This window comes from Vanessa atalanta, chromosome Z (assembly GCF_905147765.1).
Source record: "Vanessa atalanta chromosome Z, ilVanAtal1.2, whole genome shotgun sequence".
NCBI classification, from domain to species: Eukaryota; Metazoa; Arthropoda; class Insecta; order Lepidoptera; family Nymphalidae; genus Vanessa; species Vanessa atalanta.
The window spans coordinates 12,004,013-12,028,386 of NC_061902.1; the positions used below are offsets into that span (position 1 = coordinate 12,004,013).

Here is a 24,374-nt window from a genome sequence, read left to right on the forward strand (position 1 = left end):
CTTATATGGATACCTACTTTGGCGATTAGGATATGTCCACGTGAAATGGATTTCGATGGTTAGTAATTTGGTTTATGAGACGACAAAATGCGGCTTGCTTTGAAAATCAAACCCTGGACATAAACCTACTCATAATAAAATTTACTTCTAATATGTACATAATGCAAATATTTTAGGATACCGAAAGAAAGTTCTTAATCAAACGTTAAGGTGTCGAAAACACTATAAAACAATTTAAACATCATAAACTATACATCTAATTATACGTAATTATACAACTATTACTGAAAAAAAAGAAGTAAGAGTAATCTCTAGGCAGTTAGGGGAGTAATTTGACTAAACGACAGGCTCTAAATGTGTCACCGAGGAATCAAACCAGAAACGATTTCGTCGTTTACATTATCTTTCTTGGTATAAGAAATCTGCTGATTATTTATTTATTACAATATAAATATACACCATACTATCAAAAGTGATACATAAAGACCTAATCTAGTCAGTTTTTTATTGTTACTTGCTTTACCAGCCGCAAAATGTGTGAAACGTTTAAATATACAAATTTACGACCAATCAAGGAAAGTAACAAGTTACGTTAGATGAAATTTGTTTTCAGGTTTTCAAAGGAAAAGTAACTATCGGTGGCGTTAAACGGAATAAACGACAATTGAGATTTTACACATGAGTTCCTCGGTGAGCGCCGTCATAGAATAGCTGGTTATTTTGGACGAGAACTTAGTTGTGGAACCTAGCGCCTCGTACTGGGCGGACTGGCCGAGTGCCGATACCAGCTGCACGCCTCCTGGCGATTAGTGCGTCGAGTCCACGCAGTTGTGGCGCTGGCGTGCTCTCCGTTGGCTGTGCTTCTGTTTCCGCCTCGGCCTCGCTCTTTTCTGCACTAGTGGATTCCTCTGTAGTCTCTGTTGACTTCTTTGGCGCCTCCGTAGTAGCCTGTTGGTAATAATAGAATGGTCGGTTTGCAGATGATTATTTTGTAAGTATTGTGTAGTATGTATTGTCGATAATTTGTGTAATAGAGATAAGATATATTAATACTATCAGAATGGGGCGTAGTGATATCAATAAGATTATATTTGGCACTTATGATAGATACAAAAGTAACATCGAAATCAACTATCACTTTCATTGGTATGATAGGATATTTATATGTTACTTCACGAAACATTACCTCGGTGGAAGGTAATCTCTTCTTTAAAAGTGGGTTAGGACGACGAGGCGGCGGGGTAACTGCAACGCGGGGCTTTGGCGATGGTGACACTTGTAAGCGGTTGCGCAGTTTTAACACGCCACGAGGTTGCTCGGGAGCCGGCGAGGGCGAGGCACTCTATAGCCATTCAACACATCAATAATGTATTATAAATAAATAAAGTTGTACACTCGGGCAAATGAGACAAATGACTCAAACGAATGTTGCAATTCATTAAAGAAACAGCATTTATCGATCAAATTTTGATAAAATAATTTATTTCTAGCCTAAATAAACAGGTATATTTCCGTCATTACATCGTATTATTTCAATATTCTATAATATCTATGAAAAGTTAAACAATTTTAAGATCATAATTTTTTATAGATATTTTAACTTATTTATTAAAAATGCTGTCATACTGCAAATGATTTTTCTGTAGATATTTACAGTGAGTTAGTAGATTAGAAATCTACATAAAATTACGTAATAGATTTTACTTGTGTCTTGTGTGTTTTTGCAGTGTTCGTAAGGTAAGCACGCGGACCTACAGGCTTCAATTATCTCACATACTGCTTTCGCATAATAAGCAATATCCCAAAAAAATAAAAACACATACGGATACCACATATCCAATGTAAGTCCTACAACTTACAATATATCATAATTAGAAAGTTCCATATCAACAGAAACATAGTTGATGCGTAAATTGTGCACAAACAAAATTTACCTAATTGTAACATTCATTAATTATAAGTATTATGCGTATATTTATTTTTTAACATCCAACACTTGAATTGTAAGTTCATCTTGATAAAAATAGTTTTTTTTTTAATGTAATTTTAGTAAATAACAACTGTTATTCGTTGTCTGGTCTATATACATATATCAAATTTAAATAGAATACTACTCATACTGATTAGAACGAAGATTTCATTCAATTTTAATAAAACAACAATAAAATTGAATAAAAATGAATTAATTACGTAAATTATTATTAAGACGGTACGTAATAATATTCTTGTATCAGGAAAGTCGTCCACGTTATATCACTTCAAAATAACAATTTCTTATTTTTACAATAAAATGACTTGTCTAAATATTCGATTTATTATTTTAACATTCCTCAATTGAACTTATTACTCAAATAACCTTGATTTACTTTCAATTATTTGCTTATAGACTGCTTTAAATAGTACGTGTTATCAAAAATTGATTTGACCGATCTTTCACTACACGATGACGTTACTAAACACTTAAGTGATGTAGTTACGAGATTGTATAACCAGTGTGATGCTCGACAAACCAAGCTCTAATTTATAAAATATTACATCAGACAATAGTATTACGAAATACTATATTATGCGAAATAATTTTGACTATATCACTTCTTTATATGACTATCTTAATAAAATTAAAACTAAACTATCTTGATTAATATACGATTGTTTTTTCTTTTAAAAATTTTAAATCTTTATTAAATTATAAAATTATTTGTTTACGAATAAAAATGTGTTCTGTTGAATTTGAAATTACTAAAACTTTGAATATACAAATAGTTTGTACGAAAATATTTTTATGGTCTTGCCTCATTTTCAGCTTCAGTAACCGGAGCTTCTGGTGCGGAAGTCTCAGCAGGAGCTTCAGATGCGGCCTCTGTTGGTGCTGCGCTTGTTAAACCAGGCCTCAAACGGGGATTAGGTCTTATGTTAAGCCTAGGCCCAGGTCGGAGTGAAACTGGCCTTACACCAGGTTTACGGCTATAATATGAAAATATTAATTTTATTTTCTATATAAGGAAATTTAATTGTTTAAAAACTTCTTTATTATTTGAAAGTAAAAATACAAAACTGATTACTTTTAAGCTAATTAGCGTAAACCTTAAGGCGTTGACTCACCCAATAGTTCTAGAAGGAGTTGGAGTTGTCTCCACAACTTCACCAGAAGCCGTGCTTTGGCTTGAAGCGGGAGCTGTGGTTTCTGTTACTTCAGCAGACGAAGCTGATGCGGTAGTCGATGAAGCAACTCGCCTCAGACCAGGGCGAAGACGCGCTCTTTATATTATATTAAAAAAAATATAATTTTACATGACAGAATTTAAAGTGATTTCCAAGATTTTATATTTTTTTAATTAATTTTTCATTTAGCAGACAAGTGAATAAAACAATCCTTGTAGGCTATTTAAGAAGATAAATCGTATCGTGGTGTAATATTAACAATCTTGTTCTACTGTTCTACAGGGTATAATTTATTGGTAGCTTGTATTGAGAGTAAATGTTACTACAATACTATATTGACATTATAGTTTTGAAGTATCGAGTCAGTAGTAAAATACACATGTAAACCTTGTACTAAATACATTTATTTATGCGATATACGAACCTTGGTGCCGACGACTCACTGGCAACACTGGCGGCGTCTTGCACTGGAGGAGGAGTTGTGCTCGGTCGAGTGCGGCCTGCAAATAGACCGCGGCGCCCGAACGCCTGCTAACAAAACAAGAAAACATAGCATCATTCGTTCATATTACCCCTTACTTATTCGCCTACCATTTGCAGTTATGTAATTTATTTAAAACATTAATATTAGAATTTGATGATGACGAAAGGTTTATGTTCTTCGTTTTTTTCCGCATTCACGCAAAACTACTTATCTAATTCATCTATATGAACGCTTATGTTCCATAACTTAATAGTTATGAAACATAAGCGAACATAAATAGACTATGATATGCAGGTTTATATGTAGTTTTATGATCAGTTCGTGTATCTAAATTGTTGAAGAAACAATTCACGGTCTGCAGCATGTGTACCAAAACTTTTATAGACATATCAGTCTTCTGTAAGGTACGAAAAATTATTTTAAATGTATGAAACTGCTACTATTTTCAGTGTTACCAAGCGTTAAAATCTCAATCCAAAATTAAATGTTTTTATCTGATCAATCTACAATAGTTTACCCGTAATGTGACGTGAGTGAAAGGGTACTTAGCACGCTAAATCGCTATGAATTTTGAATGTGAGTTAATACACAGTCAATTCTATATCAACTATCATATCGACAACACATTAAAGCGTATCTGCAAATCGTAATACTTATACGAGTATGTAATATGATTTAAAGATGGAGCGAGTGATTATCCGTATAAGGTATGCCAGGGATTTGCAATAAAAAGTTACTTTATTATTATTACCTTTGTAATACAAATTTAAATGATACAACAGCGTTTAAATATATATGTTAAGTGAATCTATATAACTTTGTTGTTAATAATGAAATCAGTGATCGATTATTTATTAATCAATTATTATTTGAATGTAAAATAATGCTTTTGACGACAAAAGGAATATACGTCTACTAATATATCAGAGATTTTTTTTGAATTAACAGTGAGCAATTTAACAATAAAATTATAAACTTGTAGTAAGATTTGATTGTAAGTGATATCGTCAAATTCTTAAGATTAAGATTTAAGATAATAAAAATAATAAATATTTTAAAACACGATTCGACTTTAAATAAAGAGCCTTTTATGTTACGTCATAGGAGACGCTAGTTGTCCGCTAATCGGATCAATAAAAATATATGATACGTCAGATTGCAATAATAAAAAATAATTAGAACATAACCTTACCTAAATAATAAAACCCAAGCTAAAATAATAATTTATTGTAAACTAAAAAATATTCTATCGTAACTATTTTCAATTTAATTTAATCTATTTTATTTGTTCTATATTTGGCCGATTAGATGCTTCGTTAAAAAAAAGGAGTTCATAATAAATAGACTAACATATATATAGGTAAGTGTGTTATTTTCTACACACGTACATATAAAAAGAGATGAAAGAAACGATACAATACAATACGGTTATGATATGTATGTTAATTATGTATGAACATGTTAGTTGAACGATTATTAAGCACATGATAGTATCTTTGAGGTATCAAATAAGTATTAAAAAAGGAAGATTATTAAAAGTAAACATATTCGCATTGCGGGCAATCGCTTAAGCGTGTCGCTTTACATAATTATAACTAATTGCTCAATCAAAAAATGTAAAAAGCAAATAGATGCAAACCTTTGGTTGTGCTGGTTTTTCAACTGGTGCTGCAGAAGTGGAAGTTTCAACAACGGCGGCAGCTGTTGTTTTCCGGATTCCGTTGGGTTTACCGAACCGACCTGTCAACAAACGCTCACTTACTGTATGTGTTGTAATACGCTAAATAATATTTTTATGGTATCAACACATTGAAGTGACAATTTTTGGGCATTCTTTAATTACATTTTGTTCGGCTTATATTTTAAATAGCAACAACTTTAGAACACATTTATCTTTCGATACGGCCGATCACCTCAATGTGTAGGCACCGTTGCTATTGCCTGCATAAAATATTAACTGGCTATAGAGTAGTGGAATGACATTCCTTAATACTTTTGCAACTGTTTTAAGTACTTACATATAATACAAATTTCGCAAATATCGCATAGCAAGCGCAGTAGAAAAATGTTTATAATAATAAATAATAGTAAAAAAAAAATCGCTTTTGCATATCTTAAGTAAAACATTATATAGAAAAAAATAGGATACAATATATGCACAAACATTAACAACATGTGGTGAAAAAATAAAATTATGAAAAGAATACATGTATTCTGAAACATTCCAATCGTTCAGATGAGACGGCTAAAAACAACAGCTATTTGTTTACCTCGTGCTCTTGTAGATGTTTCCTGTGGCCCTTCTGTCGCTGCACTTGTTGATACACTGCTTGGAGCACGTGATCTAGCTCCCGGACGACCTTTAAATCTTGAAGGACGCGTGGGTGCAGCTGTGGTAGTCGTTGTTGTGGGAGCTGGTGTAGTGGTCGTTGTCGTCGTAGTGGTCGTGGTTGTTGTTGTTGTTGTAGCTGCAGGCGTGGTCTCTTCTTCTGTTGTACTGACAATTTCCGTTGTCCAAGCGTCTTCATCGATAGTAGTTGACGCATCAAAGTTCATTAAATCACCAGCTGGGCTTATTTCGTTGTTTAAATTCTCGCCGGCCAAATATGCGTACAAGTCTAATGCGACCTTTTCCATGGCAGTCATGGTAGTGTATTCAGTGGTTTCCTGTTCGTATGTTGTTGTTTGTTTATAATCTGGCGGTAGTTTAGAATCGTCTAGTATTTCTTGGAATCTAATTCCGCTTAAAAGACTGTGACCTTCTCTTTGTGATTCTTTAGTGTGCGAGGGTTCGTTCGAATCAGAGACATCCTCTGATGTTTCAGTCGTAGTTTTACTTTCTGATGAATATCTTGTGGGTTGTTCTTTATGAGGCGCAGGAATATCACCTGAATGAGTTTTAAAACTGTCAAGGTCTACTAGTTCAGAACTGGGCCGCCTGAAAAAATAAATACATTTATTTTATTAATTTCAAATACACTTTATACGATTTGGTGTTTTCTTTATTTTTGATGCAAATATTACGTAAGAAAGTAAACCACAGACATCAAGATAGATTAAAATAAAATTAGAAAGAAATAAGAAATGAAGAAAATTAAAAACAAGAATATTAACAACTATTTACTATTTTACTTTAACGCTTTTTTATCCAATATGAAATATAAAAAGAAATGTTTTATTTACATAATCAACATCCCAAACACCATTATGAGTAATTCTCGATCCAAGCTTAAATACCTTTTTTAAATATAATTAGACCATGCAGCCAATAATAAAAGTAGCAGTAGAGAGTACAGATATTGAAGATCAATAAAAATTCTAGTAACACTAGACAATACCTGATATGAGCTCGAGTTCTACTTCTAGTTTGACCAATTGACTCATCGGCAACATTGTCAACCTGTGAGCGACCACGATGCCTTATTGTTTCGGAGGATACCTCAGGAACGTATGTTGTAGAGCTCGCAGTCGCGAAGTTGCGACCACGAGGAGGAAATCGTGTACTCGACGGTAGCCTGATAAGAAAAATTATTGTATTGTACGTACACTTTTTTTTTCTTATCCGAGTGCTTTCTTCATAGTGCAGTGTTTCCATATGGACTCGTGCGCCAAGAAGCATGTGATGTTAAATGACTATTACGTACATTTCTGCTACTATAACCTCTATTACTTTTGTGCTGCTACTACTAAAAACTACTGCTACTACTGCACCATTAAGCTGTAATTATACTATTACTAATTTAGAATGAATAATTGAACTAACCTTTCTTCTCGTGATTCATCTTCAACTGGGGCGGGTGTAATATTACGACCGCGAGAGCGAGTTCTGGCTGGTGTCGGATTAACTTCATTGTGGACTTCAGGCGTTGTGGTTGTCGTTGCACTTGATCTATCAATAGTACTATACTTGCTCTTTGGTTTGTTTTCCTTTGCTATCTGATTTTCAGTTTCAACCTTTTGCGGACCATCGTGAGAGTTTGAGACAGCTGCTTCAGTTGCAGATGGGGCTTTGTCCTTATTCTCCTTTTTACTGTCTTCATCCTCGTCATAATAGTAATAAATATATTCATATTCATAATCTTGGCCATTTGGGCCCTTTTTCACTTGAATCCGTGAATGTTGTTTTTGTTCAGAACCAGCTGTTTCCAACTTAACATTAGAGGAAAGTAAACCGCTGTTAATGTCGTCAATTGTATCAAAATTAATAGGAATATAGTCATATGCTTTAGCGGGAGACGGCGCTGAAGTTGTCAATACTGGTTTCTGAGTAGTTGTACCATCATTGTTGCTCAACTTTCCTGATTCTGACATAGCCTCTAAAGCGACTGCCATTTTAGGGTTTATATCGCGTTCTTTGATATTTTCCTTTATTTTAATATCTTCTAACTTTGAAAATGGTATATCGACTTCTATCGATTCTGTAGCTTTAATTTTTTGGCTCTTTTTTAAGGAAGCTTTTTTATCTTCTTCAATTGATATAATACCCTCAGACGGATATTTGGTTTTTCCACTATGTAACTTTTTAAATATTTTTTCGCCTTCATCTGGTTTCGTTAGTCTATGGTTGGGATGTTTTTCAGGAATCTTATGCGATGTTTCAAAATTCCTTAAGGGAGTTTGCTGCCCAGAACTTACTAGAACATATTCTTCACCAGGCCGTGGTTCGGTTATAATATCAACTTCACCAAAAGCCAAACAGAAGACCGAAATTAGAAAAAATCTGTAACAATGGAAAATACATTTATTAATAATTTAAAGGCCGCCGTTGATTCAAGGTTTTTATTGTTGCATGCAAAGCTTGGTGCTTTGTTAAACGTGACTCAGTAAGACGACATCTGGCTATTGCGTCTACGAAACCAGTGTATGCATGCTAACCGACTCAAGGAACTATGATTCATTTAAATATTTCGTCATTCCTATTTTGTGTGAACTTAAAGTTTATCATACGTAAGGTAAGATGTAATAATAATAGAACTCAATAACGTGTCACTAAGAAATAATGTGAATATATGGTGGAAGACGACAAAACATTGTAGTCATTACATCAAGAGCAAATGAGTATAGCTGTGAGAATTTTATCAAATCAGACCGTGGGTGTAAGCATTGCGCATTCTAATACAACGCAAATCGATGGAGTAACAGCATTATAATCACTTTCGCCGCAAATACACTCTCACGCATTTTATAAGTTGCGTTCGTGAAAGATTTAACTATTATTAATTTACTTGTACGACTTAAAATTGTATCTAAATAATATAAAGATATAATATAAAGATTTTAATATAGAAGAATATGATTATCATTTGAAAATAAAAAAGGAACTATCCGTTGAATAAAGAACGTTCACTCCCGGTAACGTATAATTAAATAAGGGTAATGATTCATATCGCGTCGCCTGCAAATTACTGTAGTCGGAAGGCGATCGTTTCCGTAATTCAACTTCTTATTAACTACATTAAGCGAAATCCTTCAAAATTAAACGCTTTTATATCTATTTTAGTATGTTGATATTATATTTTTGGCACTTTCAATTGTATAGACGGTAGAGTTTTTTTATTATAATGAATAACTAAACTTCAATAATTCCGTACACAAGTCTTATGAGACCGGTATACAATAAGTACCGGTTCAATTTCACTAGATGTAAGGTCGAACCGAGCGCAAGGCTAGGTGAGCGTATCCAATTAAAGTACCCACTAGACCACCTTAAGAAGACCTATAAAGATATATTGATTGGTCTTTTCATATTGAGACAACAAATGTCCTTAAAGAAGCAACGAGCGTTCAAATTATTTTTGTCGCAACTTCCAATGTGACCTATCAATGAAATATTTATAAATGCTAACTTCTAATAACCATAAATGCAACAGGAGGTCACTTAGTTGTAATGTAATTTGGCTCTTGTTTAAATGTTTCTAAGTAATTATATAGTTATTGACTTTCATGTTTTATTTATTACTGATCAAGTTTTATCTCAAATTCTCGGTCGATGACGAAAGTGTTCTGCTTAAAATGATTATTTTCCGCATTACATACTTTGCTTAAATATTACGAGAATTGAATTTAAAAATAAAATCGAGCAATAATATTTCTTACCGTACAATCTAACCTGTTTTAGTTTTGCATGTTTTTGTTATAAATTCAAATATAAACGTAAGTTTATATTAAGTATAATAAAATGATCATGAGAAATTATAAAACATATTGAAGCGTAGATAAAATAGGTCTATTAGAACTAATTATGCCTAAATAAAAAATATTTATAATTAAAACAATATATTATAAAACTGGTATAAATAATACCAGGATAGAACTTTAAAACAATAATTATATGAATTATTAATAATCCTTGACATTCTAAAATATTCTCCTTCAAGAAATCAAATAGAAATTAGATCAATAAATAAATCTTGGTATATAAAGACATTGTTATTTTTGAAAGTGTTATTAATGATTTATTTAAAATAATTAAGAACACAAAATAATAAAATACATCTCTACAATAATTTAATTGAATATCATTCTTCGTAATCATCACCGATTCTATTGTACATCTTTTCACCAGCTTTCTTATTAATTCTGAGATATTTATTATAAACAGGCCTATAAAAATAAGCTTTGTAATCTTGTCTTTCGTTCATTTTTTTTAGGACAGCTACTTCTAAAGCGCGTAGTTTCAATTTTTGTTGTTCCTCGTCTATGTAATGCATAAACTTTTCATAGTCCTGTTGAGGATTATTATGTATATAACGAGCAATAAATCTGGTTATTGGATGTCTGTAGTATTCCCAGTGCGCTGGATTACAATCTTTTGGAATCGGCGTCAATTGGGCGGGTCCAATAAAAACATTTGCATAGAAAATGATCGCACCAACTGGAATCAATCCCAACATTAAGTAATAATGAAACATATCTTTACATTTATGCCATTGCCACCTCGAAGGTTGCAGAGCCATCGTTTTGTGTCGATACTTTTGACTTTCATCACATGATAATCTTACGTTCGGTACATTTAGTATTTTTGTTTTAAAGCTATTTAATATTTCTCTATTGTTAATAAGCCTCAAAATGCTCCATGAAGCCATTTTTGACATTTGAAGCTTGACAGTAGAAGACAGCAATGTCTAATGGCCATCAATTTAAATAAAAAATGACATGTCAGTAAACAAAAAGTTATCATATGTGTTGTATGGGAAACTGATTATCGGACTTTTTGTGTAATGATCATTGATATTATCAATATATTTAAAAAGAATTGTAATGAAGGTACAAGTTTAAAGATAATATCGCTATCAGCACGGAACAATTCAATTAGCGATATAATTTAAGGAGAAGGAAAAGATTTCTAAATTTTATTGAAGGTATGAAATTAAATGTAAAGTTATTGAACAATTTAAAAAATTCTGGGTTTACCCTTTTCCAATTCTGTTCAGATGGGACCTTTTGGAATGGAATGCCTTGTGATATGAACCGACGTTGTACATTTCTGTTAGTACACATAGCTAGCGACGCTATTGGAGATATTTATTTTTCTGATAAAGAGTAAGATGGTCTACCACTTGAAAATTAAAGCCATGTCATATTTGACTTAGTTTGAAGAATTGTATAAATATTATTTTTATGCACTAATCATGTGCTTATTTACTAAAACGATAAACTCATCAAAATATACCTCATACTCTTAATGTTTTTGCTTTTTATTTTACTATCCTCCTTTTTACAAAGAAATTATTATTATTTATCTACTCATTGCGAATAGTTGTTTGTAATATTTTACTATTTTCAACCAAAATTAGACCTTGCAACTGCGTTTCATCCCACGGTCTAATTTCTAAACTGTTTACTTGGTTTGCAACAATTTTGTAAACTGACTATGAATTTTTAACATTGTCTTGAACGTTAATTTAATTAGTTACTCAGTTGGCTATTACTTTATTCAGAGTTTAAGAGTGGTTACAACAATACGACAACACTGAGCGTTGCAAGTTATGTCATTGTTACAAGCGCCGTCGACCATGAAACGGCCGATTTTAGATACGAAAATTTTAAACAAATACTAGCATTGAACGAGAGACAATAGCTGACTGAATAACGAATTTAATATCGCATTTTATTATAACATGAGCAGCTATTAATAAAATAAATAGTAATATGCGAAATGACCTTTGAAATTATAGAAGTTATATTCATTATAGAATCAGAACAAATTATATTACTTTAAAAATTACATCATAGGAATTATATATGAATTATTTAGTAACGGAGTATGGTATAAGTCAATTCTATTCTCAAAACACGTTTCACAAGTATTCGCTCGCAATGTATGCCAAAACTAAAGATGTTACGACGAATTATGAAATCAATAGAATAACCTTTAACCGAATACCAACACATTGAAATCGTATGCAAAGTTGACATTTAATTTTGTGACAAAATATAAGAACAGGTTAGGCGACTATCAAAAGTTGGTGATGTGTTTTGTGAAAAACAGCAATTGTACTTCGTGGGAGTCCAGTCGGGAAGTCGGTCAAGGACTTCATTCATTTCCCACACGGCACATTATGTTTTTATACCTGAATGATAAATAACCGGCTAATGAGTACCGATAAGGTGAAATATTTTTTACTATTGATAGTTTTAAAGTTGGAAAACAAGCTACTTATTCGGAATATAAACTGATCATCATAAGGACTACAAAAAATTTAACACACGTAAAAACGTTTAAATAAAGATACTATATAAGGAAACCCAGGAAGCGACTGAATACAAAGCATTCCTGAAATAAACTATGTTCAATTTGGGCTGTACGTACGTTTACTAAAACATAATTTCATATTGCACTATATTCTTATAGAACGTTTTTCAAAGCTAAAACTAAATAAGGTCGAAGCGAACTAACTTGAATTAAAATATACATACGATCCCTTTTCTAAAACTTAAACAAAATCCATCAGCAACTATAACATCTATCTAAAGTGATTAGCAAAAAGATAAATTCATAATTGCCAAAACAAATACTTATAAAATCTATGAAGATGTTCTTATTTTAAAAATTTTAAGCAGTGCGTAATTCAATTGACATTATGTTTGGTGGTGCTCGTAGTCTTATATTCAGCGGTCGACGTCCCCTCTGACTCAACAACGACATACCATATCAGTGATTTAGCCTGAGACGGATTCAGATTGTTTACGATAATATTGTACCCGACGTGTTACATCATAAAAGCGTTTTTAAAATAAAACTATTCTGTAATAATATTTTAAATATATTTTTAAGAACTCAACATTATCTTTTCCAAAATAAACTATAACCCGGACTTCAGGCAAGGTTATTTATGAAATTAACTTAACAACAGTCGTAATCGTTTTCAAATATTACCTAATACAAGACCAATACCAAATTTAATTTATCTGTCGTGATTTTGTCCTTGTATTCGATTTTGTTCTTGACAGAACTCGACTTAAATAAAATCAGAATATTCAGAAACTATCATAACCTGTACTTATAAAAATGTTACGCAAGAAATAAATCTGTTTTTGAAGTCTTTGAATATTAAATAAAAAAAACAATTCACATGAGTTTTATTCAGAGATCTTTTAAAAGAAGTTTTGAATTGTTGGTTGTTAGTTCGGAACGTAAATATTACTGATAAGAAACGCTAAATACGGTTAATTACTCTGATTCACAAATAAAATTACAAACATGAACTTCACAAAATTAATACATCCTGCATGAAAATCTTTTTATTAATCTACTAGGTGTTCCGCACGGTTTCACGTTAAACGTAACTTCTCCGTTAGCGTCGGTCGGAACATAATTTGGTTTATAAACATTTTCGATAAAAAGGACAATTAAGTTTTTTAAAATCGGATTGACAGATACTGATACTGAGATACGCGCGATTAAATAAACAAAAAACAAATTCTTCAGCTTTACAATATACTATAGATAATCATAATCTTGGACAAATTGAGAAAACGTTGTCGCAGTATTTCCTAATTTTAACATTTGCACAGTCACCTTTCGGGTAATAAAGACATGTCACTGGCTTAAACGAGTTCCTTACAAGTGCATGATATTGCTTTAAAAATATTATCACGGCGCCAAAAACAGAAAAAATGTAACTCAGAGAAACCCGGACACGAGTTTATTTAATCTATCCGGATGTCGATCTTACATAAGCCTCTGTGCTGAATACTGGTTAGCATCTTTAAACATCACGAACACATTCTTCATCCTGTTTACTACTTCATTTTCCTTAATAAAATCTTCCAATCATAAAGTTATCATTTTTTGAAATGATAATTGCTATAATTTTTCGTATCTCAAACTCTACTAATTAAATATGACACAATCTTGCATATCTGCTGTGTGTATTTAGATAAAGCTATTAGAGAAAATGTTTAATTTTAAAAATGAATCTTATGCTAAACTGTTTACTTAAAATATGTAATCAGTCAATCTAAGTTTTAACAATAGAGTAATCTTTTTATACTTGTCGTGGAAGACTGTAATTACTGTAACCGTTACGTTGAACCCATTTTGTGTTCATTCAATCGTGCACAAACACACTAGTAAAGTAATAATTCAAATGTATTTTATATGCCGTTTCTTAATTCTTGTGTGTGATTAAATAACACGCAGCGTTAATTATTAATTAGAAAACATCCGCTTTCAATGCGCTGAACTTGGTATAAAAGTGATCGTACATAATTACGACTACCATGTCTTACGACTTGATACTAGAAAGTTATATTGTAAAATAATATTAAGCGACTGCTCGGATCAACTCTTAGCATGTGGCAAAGTGTAAGTCATATCAAGAAACTTAAATATTATTGAGTTGTTCTTACTCAATGGTCAGTTGTCGCAATCCCTATAAAACTCGTTGATTTTATACATGTTGGAAACTAAGGTATAAAGCAATCAGTCAATTTTGTGAAATCCTAATATTATATATACAATAATATAGAATTGTAATTTAATTTAAAAACGTGAAGGTCAACAGGCATTGTGTCATCTGAAGATCACCGCTACTCATATACATTGGAATTGTAAGAAATATTAAGCATCCTTACGCCAATGCGCTATTAGATGTGTTGTTACTTGTGCTCGTAATAACAGGGGCTCACTTACCCTTTAATTTGCAACCCCGATAAAATAAATAAACGACGACCTCCATAGTCGAGTAGTGTGTACACCGGTTTTCATGGGTACGCCACTCCGAGGTCCTGGGTTCGATTCCCGGCCGAGTCGATGTAGAAAAAGTTCATTAGTTTTCTACGTTGTCTTGGGTCTGGGTGTTTGTGGTACCGTCGTTACTTCTGATTTCCATAACACAAGTGCTTTAGCTACTTACATTGGGATCAGAGTAATGTATGTGATGTTGTCCAATATTTATTATTATTATTATTATTATAATAAATCAATACACAATCTTAAATACATTTATTATAATATAAGAATAAAGTACAAGAATTGGTCAGACAAGCGAATGCTTATTCCGTTCGTGTTCGGTAGATAACATCTCAGGAACGTCTTTCTTTGCTTTCCCAGCGCCGGTACGTAATATGAGTAGGTTACAATTCCACGACCACAACATCGACTACTGACTATAACTTCCTGCATCATCTATTCACGTGATTTGAACGTGGAGTGCAGTGATGCAGGCGACAGTAAATGTAGATATTGTAAATCTGTATCGTGAGACAAGGTCTGGTCTGTCATACCTCGAGCTCCGAGGTCGCCGGTGAACGTACGGGGGCAAATATGTAAGCGTAGCCAATTGCCCGATTGTTTTTGTCTCTCTCAGTCATGCATGCGTGTGAAACAGATAGATGAATGGAGATAGTAGTTTCTTAAGAAATGGCATTTGATTTTTACATTTCGACTTTAATTGCAACTTAAGTGTTGCGCAAAAGAAATATTTATTAAAATTATAATAAAATTTCGCGTGCAATAATTCAGCTATTATAAATTAATAAAATAGTAAGTGCCAATGGTCTTTGCACATAAAAATTATGACAAAATACAATTAAAAGTGGTACAACAAATGATATTATAATTTCCTTATGAATTAAATATCTTATTAAGCGACCTTCAAGTATAAGTAAATTTATGGATCCAATATTATTTTGCGATTGAAAATTGAATAAACTTCCGATATTCCGTATCTGATACAAGAATTTCTATCATAATTTTCACCGTGTAAAAAAAAATATCTCTCTATCAAACGTCTGTTTTAATTTTTTGTTGATGGTTTCGCGATCGATTGTTGATTATTATCTGGTACCGACAAAAAAAAATAAAAACTGATTTTAGTTAACATATGATCAATATTGTTTGCCATATATTATTGCTCATCAATAAAAGTTGTAGAGGGACAATAATTCAGTAAGTTTTATTCGTTACGCATTACGGTGTTACGGTTCATCAACCCTGGGCTCAACTAAATTGTAGTCACGTTGCAATTAAAACGTTGCGCGTGATCAGAACTCTAACAAACTCATGCTATAGACTAAAAACAATTGTAAATAAATGTAATATTATGACACTAAGGCATATTTCGTAAAATTTCTTAATATCATATTATTAAATATGAATTATTTTTATATAATACATATTAATGCAAGCTAAAGAAAAATTATGATTGTTTATTAAATAATAATTGTAGTTACAGCCTATTATTCAACAAGCGTGACGATGAAATAAATGTAAGACAGCAAACAATGAGCACTTGTTTGAACAATGAAAACTAAGTATCATGATCAAGAGACGAGATTGTTTTAACTTCAGCAGTTATGGAACTTAAGCTCACTTATAAAGCACTACATATGGACTGCTTATTTACTGCTTTCCAAAAATCGAGCTCCATTCGCGTGCGCAGCAAAGTGTAAATAAAAATAAATATTAGCTGTTTTTCTACAGTTTCGTCCACCTGGAAATAACTGGCTTTGCTTCGAGGGTAGTTTACTAAGTTAATGTAGCTTTAATAAGAATTATATGTAAGTTCAATCCAAATAAATCCATAAGGCTTTAGTTTAGGGATAATATCATAATTTGTATATAATAAATGTGATGTCGTTATATCGTAGTAAGCACTTGATCGTATCTTTTAAATAGAGAATAATATATAATGTTTCATTTGTAAGTACTGCAAGTACTTTAAACGTCTCTGGCATTACTGTGAGCCTAACGAAGAATGTAGCGTGGAGTAGGCAACCTTGTACCGATATCATTTACATAGTGGTCTTTTAAACGTCTCTATTGAATAAATTCACACAAAATGTTAAAAGACTTGTATAATGTATTTTTCGAGTTGTAATTATTATCTACTATTAATGATGTTTTGTAAAATAAATTGAATAAATAAATAGCATATAATAATAACAATCTGTTTGATAATGTAGAAGCCGTAGCATGGAAACGCGGCGTATATAACGGTTGGTAAGTTAACGCAAATCGTCGTCGAGTTGTGCGCATGCGTCGAATCTCAAAGCTCAGTGAATATCCACGGCACGCACATAGCGTCTACGCCTGACATGAAAATATTGCAGGCGGACTTCGTTGGAATACGTAAACGAAATAGTTATATGAAACATTTTGAAATAAAGAACGTACTTTATTATAGAAGAGTATGTATCTTGTTACTCAGTATGATTGTTAATAAGTTATTTAGTTTAATATAATTGTGAAAATATTAATGTTTATTGTAATTTTCTCTCAAAGTGTTCCCTGGACCCTAGAAGAGCCGCTAAAAAGTAAGCTCAAGGTTGTTTTTTTGCTAAATGCTTCCCCGAGCAGAAATTCAACTTTTACCACAATGCCGACATAAAACATGTTTCGTAAACAGGAACTGCTCATGCGTAAGAACTGCGACAATATGCCGCACCCTTGTAAAACTTCATCGAATTCAGCTAGAAATATGACACGTCATATAAAAATAAATATATTTTTTAACTTATCACACATAATGGAAATTTGATTTGAATGATTACGAATTTAAATTACATAATTAATTAATTAATTCTTCAATTATTTAATAAATAATCTTAACATAGATTAAGTTTTTAAAATATAAAGTATACAGGAACGCGAACAATATTTCACTGAGTAAACCGGTAAGCTGCCGCTTAATACGTTAGCGTTAAGTATTAGCAAGCAACTTTTGATCGAAATCTTTGTTTGCAAACGAATTGCATAACATTAGTTGCAGACCATGGGCCTATACCGAGCCAAGGTCGAAAAACGGTACCAATCATGCGAAGACTTTCAGTTTCAGAGAGTTTATCGAATAGGCTGATACAATGTAACGAAACGGATACGAGTTATTGCAAAAATGAATTAGAAGCAGCAGTTTGTTTATTATTAATTAAATACTGAAGAAGAGAATTCGAATTCTTATAGTGAAACAAATAACATTATGTTTTATTCATCTGTTATCTCACAATAAATTCCTCTAAAGGTCATCGGCTCGAAAGTGAAACTTGTTGATGCCGAAAGTGATGAACACAAAACATTAAGATACATATTGCGATGCGTTCTCAGTCGCTGCCGGCCCGGGAATGAACCCGGACCTGCTTATTGTCGCTGATGCAATAGTTTATCCAATGTCAGTTTTATTATGAGGCATCTCCGTCTGCTCTCACCGTGTGATGTGGGTGTGACGAAATATTTTAATACAATAGTGAAGATTTACGTAATGACTGATGTCGAGTCGATATAACAAACTCTAAAACAAAACTAAATAGACTATCCTAGTTGGAACTTTAAAGTAGTTACTGAATATTCATCAAAATAAACAAGTCCAAATTTACGCTTTGACCGTATTTAAATCAATCAAAACAACTCCAACGGCTTAATTTGTAATTTAATGAAATATCAAACGACCTCAGGAATTTGCCAAATAAAGAACTTAGTAGGTATTCTAAGCTTGCGGAAGGTCATTCAGGTTGAATATTATTAAGTAGTTTCCAGTTTATCGCAAAGTTGATATATAAATTGCCTACTGTCGGCGACACGTGCATGACAAGATATTAATAGTTATATCCTCTATTGCTATAGCGATGCTTTCACAATTAATCACATTATATAAACTGTCAGTTATGAAACGTTTTACATTATTTGTTTTTAACATTTAGATATTTTAAAGAAAGACTTCAACGAACGCGGAGCCGTGCATAACTGCTCTGAAGAAAAATGATACGGATCATCGATAGTTCTATTTGTAAGATTCATTTTAATTTAAAATGAAAATACAATAATTGGCTATGTATTCAGATAGACACCATATTGGCATTTTTCCTTTTTTTAAGATGTATATATATATAGCTCAACGTCGCTTTATAAACATATATTGAAATAATAAGTATTAAAAAAAAAGAATATCACACATGAAATACGAATAGTCTAATTAACTTTATTTTTAAATTTATTTACAAATAAATGTTGTTTAATAATATATCACTAGAATACACTGACTTTACTTTTAAATTGAAGTAGGAAATGAATACGTTTCCTTGGAGATATTTATAAATAGAGTGTTGAAGGCGCGACCGAGAATGCTAGGTCATGCCTTCTGAGATCCATAAAATAATGAAAAAACTCCAACCGATAAGGTTTATTTAAAAAGAAAATCCTGCAGTAATTTATCGCTACGAGCTTGACCGCGCTGAAACTAGTGAGTTGCGAAAATATTACTTGGGAGCCAGCAGACCATTATAGTTTTAAAACAGGTTCGATGATGCTAGTCGTGGCGGATCGTTGAATAGGTCATAATAATCAAGCTGTAGTGGAGTCAACAACAAGTTTGGTAGTTGCGTAAGCATGGACGGATTAGCGGGTGTCGATGGGTCGTGACCTGCCACGTTGTCGCCGCCACCAGTTGCCCTTGACATATCGCTCCACTAGATGTAGAAAGTGCAAAGAATCAAACTCGCCCGCACTCCAAATCATTACCGAATTCAATTACGCCCGTATTGTATTTAAACTTACATTCAAACTAAATCACTTGGCTCGGCAAATAAAGACATACTAACTAGTTTGGTTGTATATACTTCATTTTCTATCATTAATATTTTTTATGAAAAATTAACGAGTGCAACAAAACATTGTCTAGTTTAGTAAATAAATAGTTACGCAAGGCAAAATTAGTCACAGAATTATGAGAGATCAATGGTATGCGATGACTTCACGTTTATAGCTAACTATGCGAGAAGCGAAAGCGCTTGTGGGCTGGAAGGCTGTGGCGTGTAGCATCTGCGGGCGCGCTGGTGGCGGCGCTCGCAGATGCGACATGTTTGGCTGGGATCACACAACTAATTGCACTTTCGCAACTATTAGCTTGTAATTTAATTTATACGATACAACACATACAACAAACTATTTAAACATTTACAATAATTACCTAGGAAATCTTATAGATCGAGTGACATCGCTTTGACAAGCGAAGTTCAACAAAGATAAGCAAGTGCAACAAATTATAAAATTGGTCAATATTAAACTCGTTGATGTGTCTTAAACACGAAACAATAAAATTGTAGAGTTTGAGACCTATGTATTATAAATAGAAACAATAATAATACGAAGATGGTAAGTTTTTCACGCGCGGTCGTGCAAATACGTGTTAAAAGCGAAAGTGAAGGTCAGATGAAGACGAGATGCGATGCTGCGAGAGCGGATGAGACCGGTCCGAGCGCGACTCTTACGCGTAAAACGTCTGAAACTTGCGACACCGGTGTGATCCGGGGAAACTTGTGTGACTGTAGGATATCCGTGAGCAAATGGACTGATGATCACTATTATATCGCTTTTCAAGTTTCTTTATATAAAATTATTATAGACCGTTAGAAACACGTATTACTATATATGTATAGAGAAAAAAAAACGTATTAGTAGTTGAGCATGATTAAATAATTGTCTAACACACTTTATGCACATAAATATAATTAAATAAGTAATAACCTAGGTGCTGTTTTCATTTACTAAGTATAATATTATGATATAATGAATATGTTTATTTTGTTCTAATATGACATATCTATAATATATTATAATTTCATATCATTCATCATTATAGATATCCGAATTTCTGAAAGACAGGTATAATATAACTATTTAGCTAACTATAAAAATATAAACATATTGATTTTAGTGTATCTATTGCTGTATTATGTATTTTACTAGTTTTTCGTTTATAAGTGACGTTGTCTCCGCTTACTTCGATCGTAAACGTGATATAAATATCTATTACAACTTTCTTTTTACTTCTTAGTGTTACGTACGCCCGAATCTGTATCGCAGAGAAATTCCAATATATACTGATTTGTATTCAAAAAGAGAGGGACCGAATCACGCATAGGCGATGACAAAATGGTAAACTAAGTTTCGTTTTAACAGCGAAAGTGAAACAATGAACACGAAGAAATGACGACATGTGTCCGTAAGTGTGAATTGACTGTTATGTCCGTTCTATGGAAATTATCGCGAAATGATTGTTTTATTTTGCTCTGCAGCTATCTAATTCATATTTTGTTGTATTTTTGCCATTCTACACAATAAATAGGCAGTTCATGGGTATTTATGTAACGAAAAATACGAAGGGATTGGTTTTAAATACAAGGCCAAGTAATATAATATTCATTTTAATATTGACAATTCAAAATACCTTTTACTTATGTTTTACACTATCAGTTTATTAAGATTTGTACGAGGTTCAATACTGTAGGTATATTTGTATTAATATTTAGAAGCAATTATTTATATAGTAAAGCTTTTAACCGACAACATCCACACCGGAACTGAAATCAACTTGATGAATACTAATGATTGTAGCGGGAATTTAACCGGAAAGCGCTAGACCGAACTTATGAATGGTTAACATATAGTCGATATCATAATATGTGAAAATCAGTTATGTTATCTCGAATGTTAACATGAAAGGATTTTTAGTTTTATTATAAATAGTTTGTTATAATGGTATAATTTTACTTTATTTATTAACAGAAGAACGTCATTAATAAAATAAATTATTAAGTAAGTTAATAATTCTTAATATTTCTTGGTATTCATCATGTATGACGTTAGTGACTTGGTTGGGTGACTGTTGCTAAATACATGGTAAATAATAAAATCTACGTTGTTTTATGAGTATTGCATCATTAATTATATTTTATCTTCTTACTAAACGTGTCAATACATACTAATTAGCTCTTTAAGTAAATTACGAAGGTTATTGTGTCACAATTATAGAAATATTAAGTAATATGCTCAACAATGTCAAACACGGATGACGGATGAACCTACCGCCGTTCACCACATTCCAACTCAAACAAACGATTGATAATTGCATGCGCGTTGAAACATACATTCTTATTTTATCATTAGAAATATAGCGCTGATTGTATTGAACATTTACAACCTTGAATAGACATTATTTTATATATATTGAAAGTACTTTAGGTCGACAGCTACCTTAGAAAAGGTTCGTAATGAACGTTGCGGCCGAGGAAGTTTCCCGCGAAGGAAAGCTCCTACAATGGTGCCGCAAATTTGCGGTGACCGCAAAATTATTATATTTAATAATAAAACAGCGTGCTCTTTGGTTGTTGGAGAGTATGAGTATGAAAATATGGAAAGCGCACCTGGGCGCTCGCTAAGGAGACATTGTGCGCGCTTAGTCGTGCATATTTTAAAAGCAATATTTCGCAGCCTTCATTGAGAAACACGCGCCCTCATTCGTGATGTCAGTTACTTGGCGTTAAGCAACCAACACCTGATTTCCACACAAGAAATCAGATCATATTATTTTCGCCATATCGGCGATACGAGATGCCTCACACCCCGACGAATAGCGCTAAGTTACGTAAAGCTCTACCCGGTGGTCGCGCGCTTCACCTATGCAAACATTCGATGAAAGTGACAATGTGCGCAGACGGGTTTTGATACGCTATTTTTAACATAATTAAAATCCGTTAGAAAGTTATGATGCAAAAATAACTATTACGAAATAGTCACATAACAACCATTTATTGATATAATTAAAAAAAATGACGAACACGTTTAAACAATTGAAATTATCAATTAAATTAATCTACTCACAGCACTATCCTGGAGTCCATGACGAGGATCAGCTGCTTAGAGCTGCGAGCGCGAGTTGCGTGCGAAAAACTTGTGCGAAGCGCACGGCCCGGCTCACTCGGGCTGCTGGCTGCAACAGAAACCTCACGTCAGCACACGCGCCTTTCCCAAACGACACACAGTTGCGACAGTGAAGCTCAATGAGGAAGCTGAATCGCACATTTAAATGCAACATTAATGTCAGAGAGCGTTTAAATGCCAATAGCGGCGACCTTTCGGTTTTGAACTAGGTTGTGCAAGCGAGGATCGCCGGTCGTGTGAGAAAGGCGAGTGCGTGAGGGGACGACTGAGTTCGGAGGGAGAAGGGACGCACCGGGGATTAGACTGGGGCGTAACACCGATGGCGACGCGCTGCCGAACGGCGACTAACCTCGTCGCCGCGTGCGCGGCTCTTACTTATAGCCGCGCGCCCACATCCACTGCGCCTGCTGCCCCCTATCACCAATTCAACTCACCACCATACCAACCACCCTGTCACCACCAAATAACCCTACACCACGTCTTTATGTTAGCTTTAATTATATTATATATATATAATTTAATTTTTGTATAATTTTATGTGGTTAGCACACCCATATGGGTGTGCTAACCACATAAAATTATACAATAACAAATTCGGATGTTAAGTAACATATTTCAGCCTTTTTTTAATATTCCGATTATTGTATGTTAAAACGATTAAGTAAATAAGAAATATTGTGTTTCCTACTTATTATATTTGACATAATATGTATTCAAATTTATTATGTTAAGTATAGTTAAGTTAAGTTAAGACTTATACATAATTTAATTTACTTAAGTTGTTTTACGGATCTCTAAGCCCAAGCTACAAGTCATCGATTTGAGGGCATTCCAAGAGTTTCCATTATTTAGCTCTATAAAGTGGTTAAGTACTCAATCATTATTCACGTGGAACCAAATAAAAGTTTGTTAAACAGCATTTGTTGACAAAATATTTAGAAGTTGTAAAACAACGATTGCGTCCTTAATTCGTTAAACTATTTTTTTTCAAACCTTAACATATCATCCTTATACTTCACTTTTAAAACGCCTAATACATATCCAAAATTATTCGACGGTAATGGACTCGCTGAAATCAACACCTAGATATAAATAAATCAAAAATGGGCCTAGACAACCTTGCGTCAAGAAAAAAAAAGAGTGAATTAAAAATATTATAAGATGCTATAGCTATAATAGAAAATCGATATTGAAATTCTCTAATTAATTAATCGTATCGAAATATAACGCATATTCCCCATTTAATGAAAGTGCTTTGAGGAAACATTTATACAATTTTTTTTTAAATATTGCTGTTTTTAATTCTATTCTTAGTAAACCTTTGAGTATTTCAGCAATTAAAAATTTATGAATTTGTTAATAATTCTCTCAAACTGATTCAGTATTAAATTTTGAACCATTCTTATTTAATTTAGCGTGTAATGATGGCCGACATATAGGCTGCCTATAAAGGCCCCATAAAAAACCTATAATTAAAAAAAAATGAAAGTAAACTATATAAATATATTCATAACGAAATGTTATGATATCGCCATATTATATGACATTAGAGAACACAATACATCCGCA

The 24,374-nt window shown here is 32.8% G+C and overlaps 1 protein-coding gene across 4 annotated transcripts; it reads right to left on the reverse strand.

Moving 5' to 3' along the window:
* Positions 1 to 411: 411 nt before the first annotated feature.
* LOC125075868 (mucin-5AC-like) lies at positions 412 to 23,144 on the reverse strand. Of its 4 annotated transcripts, none has more exons than XM_047687689.1 (11): positions 23,098 to 23,144; positions 22,746 to 22,854; positions 7,410 to 8,366; positions 6,985 to 7,161; positions 5,917 to 6,584; positions 5,286 to 5,386; positions 3,587 to 3,690; positions 3,103 to 3,258; positions 2,793 to 2,964; positions 1,187 to 1,342; positions 412 to 948 (listed from the first exon to the last, which is right to left on the reverse strand). In XM_047687689.1, the coding sequence occupies exons 2-11, from the start codon at positions 22,763 to 22,765 to the stop codon at positions 733 to 735; spliced, it is 2,727 nt and encodes a 908-aa protein (XP_047543645.1). In that variant the 5' UTR covers positions 22,766 to 22,854; positions 23,098 to 23,144; the 3' UTR covers positions 412 to 732. The 4 variants fall into 4 exon arrangements, with proteins under 4 accessions (XP_047543645.1, XP_047543642.1, XP_047543643.1 ...); XM_047687686.1 differs by having other exon boundaries at positions 3,587 to 3,693; XM_047687687.1 differs by having other exon boundaries at positions 3,587 to 3,693; positions 22,997 to 23,111.
* Positions 23,145 to 24,374: the final 1,230 nt, after the last annotated feature.

Coding starts and splice junctions, on each gene's coding strand:
- LOC125075868 (XM_047687686.1), bottom strand. CDS start 22,765: ATGGACTCCAGGATAGTGCT. Junction 8,367..22,745: donor ATGGACTCCAGGATAGTGCT/GTGAGTAGATTA, acceptor CCATTGTTACAG/ATTTTTTCTAATTTCGGTCT. Junction 2,965..3,102: donor ACTCCTTCTAGAACTATTGG/GTGAGTCAACGC, acceptor TTCATATTATAG/CCGTAAACCTGGTGTAAGGC.